Raw genomic sequence first — 7,879 nt, forward strand, 5'->3', positions numbered from 1 at the left:
CAAAGCAACTCAAAACCAGCAAATCCAAAGTACCAAATTAGATTTAATGAACATTATTGGCACTGGGCCTGAACCACAAGTTTAGATCCAGGTCTTAATTTTCCCAAGGTTCACAAGAGTGGGAAAAAGGGACACGTGAATTCAGACTCCAGACTAGATGCATTTCTTGTTAGTACAATGGATACGGAGAGAGAGAGTGCCCTATAATACAGAGAAATGAGGCAGTAAAAGCCAGATGCAAAATGGCACTGTGGTCAATTAAATCTATATAAGCAACCCACAAAGACTGTAATACAGCCCAGTTGCTCAACAAGAATTTTTAAACGTCACTAAAAGTGCTATTATAGAACTCATGGTGCTTAATTGCACCTACACGTGTCACTGTCTTGGTGAAACTAGTACGTGGGCATCCTAAGCTACACGTGTGAACAATCCTTATAGTAGTGCCCTGGAGAATTTGATTTGACACATGCTCCAGGCACACACACTCACAAGGCAGAACAGACACAACATATATATTCAAACATATATATTCATCCAAAATTATGGCTGCAGAAGGGTGTGCATATGGAGAAAAGGAAAATAGGGTGGGGGAGAGGTTACAATTAGATACATAATTTCAAGGGAAATAAGGATTGCAGATACCTTTCTCTTCAGTTTACTCTATCAGTTGGTTTAGCTGCTTCACATCATCCACATACTTAATGCTTTCACAGTAGTAAATCCCATTTCTAGTCAGTGTTTATTAATCTTAAGGCATCTAATTCTTGTGTGATCCCTGAACAAGAAGCTAAAAAAAAAAAATTGTCGACCAGCAGACACTGGTTCACATAAACTTGTTTCATCAGATGCAGACTTGCTTCCAAATCCAATTACATACCAAAGTTTACAAAGAAGAAGAAATAAAACCAAATTATGAAATCCAGTGTTGTATTTCCAAACAACTGCATTGAAAAAATGCTGCTCTTTGGGGTCAAACTGTAACATATGTTGGTTACAAAAAGGCTTCTTAAGAAAGCTCAATACATCTAACTATTTTTCGCTTGCATTACCAAAGATTTACTTAATAATATAATATATAATATAATAATAATAAAATAATAATATAATAACTTAGAATACACAAGTCATCTTTTTTTTTTATTAACCACAAAAAAAAACACATAATTGAAAATTTCAGCTCAGTAATGACGGAATCGAATCTTACACAAAGATGTCAAGTGGATTTCCTCTACTGACCTCAGTCTCTTTGGCATATGCTACAGCAGTATATCATTTACACAGAGATATACCAATCAGTGAGTGATCTGAACGCTGCAAACTGGCACCTCCCTTTTAGAGGATAAGCAAATACCCATTTAAGGCAAAAGATAACAAATATAAAACTGATGAAAAAAAAAAACAATCACAGATCCTTCTTTTGCAGCGCTCGCTGACAAGAAAAGGCCAGCAGTTCAGATTTCTAAAGATTTGGGCTGCTTCTCTGAGTTATGAACTCCTAAGTCTACTTCAAAATATTTGGCATGAGTCACCATCAAGACTCTTAATCCATTAGCTCACTAATTTTCAAAGTAACTAATTAATCACTCAAACTCCCTCTGTATCAAATTGAACTGACACCTGAATTTCACCCTATGGTCTGCTTTGACAGCTGCATTCCTCAGAGATCACAGGGTCCAGGACAAACTCTGGGTGAAGTGTGGGGAAAAAAAATGTAAAAGTGTTCTTGGTCAAGTAATAAGGTGATTCTCTTGAGAATAATCTTGAGGAAATGCTCAGAAAAGAAAGCCTCCCTGAGCCCCCTCCTTCAAAGCAGAAAGTGGAAAGCCCTTCCTGAAAAAGTGGCACATATCAATCAAAAACATTTATCTAATAATAACAGAGCGTGTATCAATTATCTAATAACAGAGAAGTTGCAGCAACAACAAGCACACAGAAAGAACTATTCTTTACCTTTACTGGATACGTCTAAAACAGTCTAATCGACTTTCGCTAGCCTTCCTCTCCTTTTTTATAAATGTAAAACGTAAGAGAACACTAAGAGTCATAAGTAAGGCATTCCAGAAATAGGCCCTGATTCTGCAAACACAAAGGTAACTTTAAACATGTAAACACATTTCAGTGAGCCTACCCACATAATGAAAATAGCAGAAGCACATGCTTGCAAGAGTCAGAACCTTAGATTAACAAGTCATGGGGACAGGAACTGCCTTTAGCAGAGTGGCTGTCTTTTAATAACTGATTTTATAGCACCACTAGGGATTTATAATATCTTTCATCCAAAGTCCTAGAGTCCAGTTTAAAAACTTCAGCTAACCTTCAAAAACACATTGTGCACTGAAACACAAGGCTAGGGTTAAACATATAGAAGTGACAATGGATACTGGGTGGCTCCTAAGACACTAAGCCCTGGTAAAGGCTATCAGATGGCTATAAAACAAAAAGTCAAAATAGCATTCAAAGGAACACAGAAATAAAACACAACACAATAGAGCACTCTTAAAAACTGAGGCAAAATTAACAGTAAATTCGGATTTTAAACTATGATTTTATTCTAATTCGCCAGGTACCAGAATCTCTCCTGTCTTTCTCTTAATTAGTTTTGGCTCAAAAAAAAAAAAAAAAAGTCTTCTTTGGAAACAATGGGACCAGGCTCTGAATTAGGGTGTCCTGAGCACATTAAAACAAAACTGACTCAACGCGCCAAGGACTTCGAGTGTTTTTGTGCATTAGGCAGATCTCTGTTCTCTGGATGCTGTATCCTTGGCAACTATTACGTAAGAAACTGTTCTGCACATACAAAACTTCTGTCTGCTCCAAGCGCTTTTCTCTGAAATACTTTTATTGGGTTTTGGATCTCCTTAAAGCTAACAGCACACATGGCCCTTTGTCATCCTCCCGCAAGCTCCCAAGAGCAAGATGTAATGCAACAAGTGATATTAAGAGAGTATTTTCCTCCCACTTCATCAGAGAGGGAAGGAGAAAGAGTTTTACAACTTTTACTCTGCTTCCTTTTGAACAAAAAAGAGCTGGACACTTTCCTCATTTTCTTCAGCACACTCTGCAGAATATACAGATACAAGATAAAAGAATAAAGAAGAAAATAATGAAAGCACATTATCATTATGCCAATCAATAGCATTGTCTTGAAAATCTGAAATTCAAATATCATGCCAGACTGCCTGACTTCAAGGGCAGAACTGCAGATGCCAGCATACATATAAGAAGTATGCAAGAAGAAATACGTAACATTTCACAACACTTGTGACAGCAACATGTAGCAGCTCTTCACAAGGTCGACCAGCAGCGCCAATTGTTTCAAGGGCAGGAGATGCACAGCTATTTTTACCAAAGCTCTCGCTCTGTCTAGCTCCTAAAACCTGACTACAGCAAAGCTCAAATCCTGCCTGTGTGAACGTGCTCCTGCTCCCCAGAGCTTGGCCTTGCGTCCTACATGAAACATTAGTTGCAAAACTCCACAATGCTCGGAAGGGATGGCTAACAAAGGGCAGGCAGCTCGTATTTGATACCCGAGCAGTTGCTGCCGTCCCACTCAACCCCCAGTACTGTGGGCAAGGGTCCTTCGGGGTGTTTGGGGGGTGGAAAACTTAAGCGACGCGGGGCCCTGCGCAGGTGCCCCGGCCCCGCGGGGGCATTACAAGGCGGCAGAAGCAGCCAAATATCCCCGGAGCTAGGAATTTCGGCGGTGGGGAGCAGTCCCCGGCCCCGGGGCGGACACCCCGACTCTGCGGCGAGGCGCCGCGCACCGTCCCCGCTTCGCTGTTATTTCACTGCTACCCGGAGCAGCTCCTTCCCCCACAACCGCCCCCGCCGCGGCCCCACATCGTCCCCCAACTTCACCCCCCTCCCCCCCCAGGGGAGCGGCCCCGCACGGTGGCGGCGCGCCTGCCACTCACCTTGTGCGGGGCGCGCAGGAGGCGGTGCACAGCGGGCAGCTGCGTGGCGAGCGGGATGTCCTCGCGGAAGGTGTAGAGCGGCGGCCGGGTGGGCTCGGGGAAGTTGGTGCTGTTGAAGGGGTCGGTGTCATCCAGGAACTGCACGCGGCACACCAGCGTGGCCGTGTCCATGGCGCGGCCATGCAGCGGCGCGCCCGAGTGGCGACGGGCGCCGGCGGCAGCGCAGCCCCTGGGCGCGGGCAGCCCCTGGCGCGGGCAGCGCGGCGCCGCACGGTGGCCGCGGGGCTGGGAGGCGGCCCTCCCCCGGCGGCCGCGGCTCCCTCCGCCCGGCGCCGCTTGGCAGCCGCCCGCCTCCCCCCGCCTTGCGGCACGAGCGAGCGCGTGGAGCGCAGCTCAGCGCCCCACGGCCCGCTCCCCGCCGCGATCCACGCGCTACGGGCGCCCTTCAGGCCGAGCGGTGGGAGGGCGGCAGCAGCGGCAGCAGCTCCCCCATGCCCGGCCGCAGCGCGCCAAGCGGGCAACGGGACTGCCGCGGCCGCAGCCGGCGCACACAACCCGGCGCCGGGTGTCAGAGGGCGGCGAGCGCCCCCGCGCGGGGGAAGGAGGCAGAGCCCGCCCGGCATCGCCGCCGGCCCCGGGGACCCCGCAGGCTCTGGCTCGCAGCGCGGGAGGCAGAGACCCTCCCGCAGTGGCGGCTGTTTTCCCCAAATCCAGAAAGCTCTCTTGCGTACTACACAATTTCTCCATGACCTAGGCCCATTATTGCGTCTTGAAGGGTTAAAACAGGGAGAAAGTGCCCTGTGCTCAGGTAGGTTAAGAAGTTCAGAGCCAAGAATCCCAAACTTATAACTAAATCTGCATTCTGTAATCAAATCTGCAACCTGTTACTGTAAGGATCAGTGACACATGTCTGTGCCTGGTCTACATTTGCAGGGGCACAGAAAGCAGCAGAAGAAATATAAGGTATGGACTTCATAAAGAGCATGAAGTATCTCTCTGCAGTGGGGAATTGACGGCCTTTCCATGTGCTTAATTTCAACCCAGTCCCTTTCTGCCCTCCAGAATGCATCGTACTTCATGGCTGTGGTCACAACTGCATCATCCTCTGTGGGGATGGATAGCCCCCATAGGACTACAGGACAAGAACTGCAGTACTGAGAAACGCAGGGACATGTATCCCAGACGTGTATCTTAAGCAAGAAAGCGTGATCTGTAGAACATAGTGTACATAAGAGGCTTGCTCAAAATGATTCTTGAGGTGGGCGCACTCGTCTGCTCTGGGGCAAAAGGAGCTAGGCCACACGCAGTCATCCCCAGTGTTCCTACTGTGCGCAGGGCTAGCTTATCATGATTTGTTTTTTTTCGCAGTTGTGCATATGTTCAGAAAAGAGCTGCCAACATAAAGCAGGCAGCAAACATTCAGCAAACTACTTCAGGTTTTTCACGGGTGATATTTTATTGGCTTTTTTTTCTTCTCACCTTGAAAAGGCCCTACATTATTTTTACCATCCCACAGTAGTAATTCTCATGCACCATAACTGGCTACACCTATTGAGTTTCTGATTCTGAGTTTTGTATATAAGCAGAAAGCTATTCACCTGAACATATTGAATATATATTAAAAATCATGAAGCATTTTTGTGCCAAAGATTTTGTAATTAAGGGTAATCAGTTTTGTGACAATTGCTTTAACAATACTTCCCAATTAAAATCAGTATTTCAGAAATAAATATTTTTGTATCAATTTTACTGGTGACTAATTAATTTCTAGAACAAACAATATTACTGTATTCTTCATTTCTGTCTGCTTATGCATATTGTATGTGTTGGTCACCATAGAAAGTCAAGATCAAATAGGACATTTTTTCTAGTGTAATTTACATAATTACCATTTAATAGATTTTTTACATTGCAGAATATTTATGTTGAACTTTCATTTTCAGAAAACACCACTGTACCTTTGCTGTTAATCTATAATGAGTATTAGGTGGTATAATATTCTACGAGTTCTGAATTAATTATGAATTCTCTGAATTAATGCTGACTTCTACTAAATTAATCCACAGCTACATGTCTCATTACAAAGATATTGGTATTTTGGTGGCAGCGTTAAACAAATCGTGGAAGCCAAGATTTTATATGATGCTTATCAGACAGCAGCAGCTACCTTCCCTCCAGCACTGGAAAATATAAATAAAGAATGGGTGCAGTCCTCATGGCTAAGAGAGATCAGATGACCTTAGGGCCCAACACATCTGACTTGATGGGTTTCTGATCATAAATCAGAAGAAATTACAGTTGTATCTAATGGTCTTCAACTGAATTTACAAATATGAGATGGGCAGTATTGTTATGACACGGATACTGAAAAGAAAGTAGAGCAATATGTGAGTGAAAGAATCTTTGAATTAGCCAGAGCTTTAAATTTCGTCTATTTATACATTTTCCCTTCTGCAAACATCACCAAATGACTACAGACCTTTGAATTTCAGAAGCTGGATTTTATTAGAGCTTGAATTAAATCAATGCAGTTTTATAGAGAAATTCAGATCTGTTGGATAAGGTCAGTATGTACATGTGTATACGGAGCAAGAGAGAGATGTGTATACATATAAATTTAACTTCTGAATGATTTCCTGCTTTTCAGCATATTCTACATAGGCCTTCTGAATCTATAGTCTGTCTCTTTCCATCATCTTGAGCCATGGCTGTGTGTTTGCTCCTCTTCCTAGCAGCCACCAGATTCTGTTCCTGCTGCAGAGTCATAATTCTCCTTTGAAAAGTCCTTCCCTCCCCATCCATCCAGAGTATGCTTTGCAGGAGAACACATTCTCCTGCCCTCCTCAAGGCTGTATTTATCCAGGGCAGCAGCTAAAACAAGGTAAGTAGGCAACTTTCCTTCTTGCCAAGCTTTTCAGTGAACATGGCTTTTAGAGGCACATAACACACAGTAAACTACTAACAAACAGCTACTGTCTGTCAGAAGTACATAGTATGAGGCAACACAGGCTTTACATCTGGAAAGACAGTTAGAGACTTGACAACAACAATATATGTGGTTGTCTCACCCAATTTCTCATCACAGAAGATAAGACCTTAAAGGAGTTCTCAAAGAGAGAGATTGTTTTTCTCAGTCACACTGAACAAAACCATGCAAGGCAGTCAGAACCTCAGCTAAAGCTCAGGCTATTGTCCTTGTGCATTTGGAGGTATCATAGTATAGTGAGCAGGGCCCTCTCCTTCCAGGACAGGCAAGCAGGACAAATTGTATTATTTACTGAATTCAGGGTCCCTGAGTCCATCACAAGCATTTTCCAAAAGAGCAAAGCTTGAACATGATTGAGTAAAGTCCACAGATTTTAGCTCCCAACTTCTTATTACAAAAACACAAGGGAGAAATTCTTCTTGCACACGCATACTTTAGGAATGAAGCATAACATGGGAGTTTTCATTTAGGGCTGATTTATTTTTCTTAACTCATCCCTTTATTAGCATTTTTTAAAAATAAATTGTTGAAAGAGTTAAGATGGTATGTCAAGCTTAAATCTGAATTTCATTACTGTTGAAACCTGAATGTTAAAATAACATAGTTTTTTATCTTTAATTTCCTTTTTTATTAAAAATTTAAAAATATATTTTTTGAAAGTTATTAAAAGCATTTTTTTAACCTAAGGACCACCTAGACACAACATAAATATGTGTTTAAGAATTTTTTTTAAATGCTACTACGTATCTGAGCAATTGGAATAGCTCCACAAGAATATTAGTTTTTCCAGTATGTCATCATGTCAGTACTTATCTAGAATACATGACTGCAAAATTACAGACTAAGCATGTGAAGTGGCCAGTTGATCTCTCTATTTTGGACAGTTTAAAAGCAAGCGAAGTGGCCAGTTCATCTCTGTATTTTGGACAAACTGAACAGTTCTACAGATTTCGTTTTTCATCTTCAAGACAGTTTT

General features: G+C 43.0%; 1 protein-coding gene across 7 annotated transcripts in view; it reads right to left on the reverse strand.

Moving 5' to 3' along the window:
- FHOD3 (formin homology 2 domain containing 3) overlaps window positions 1–4,089 on the reverse strand; it is a 387,720-nt gene extending 383,631 nt beyond the window's left edge. For all 7 annotated transcript variants that reach the window (XM_088537458.1, XM_088537457.1, XM_088537456.1 and 4 more), the window contains exon 1: window positions 3,918–4,089. In XM_088537458.1, the coding sequence (XP_088393584.1) occupies window positions 3,918–4,088 (171 nt within the window). In that variant the 5' untranslated portion in view covers window position 4,089. The remainder of the gene's footprint in view (window positions 1–3,917) is intronic.
- Window positions 4,090–7,879: the final 3,790 nt, after the last annotated feature.

This window comes from Tinamus guttatus, unplaced genomic scaffold, assembly GCF_059628265.1.
Source record: "Tinamus guttatus ecotype Peru unplaced genomic scaffold, ASM5962826v1 Tinamus_guttatus_pri_ptg000777l, whole genome shotgun sequence".
Classification (NCBI taxonomy): Eukaryota; Metazoa; Chordata; class Aves; order Tinamiformes; family Tinamidae; genus Tinamus; species Tinamus guttatus.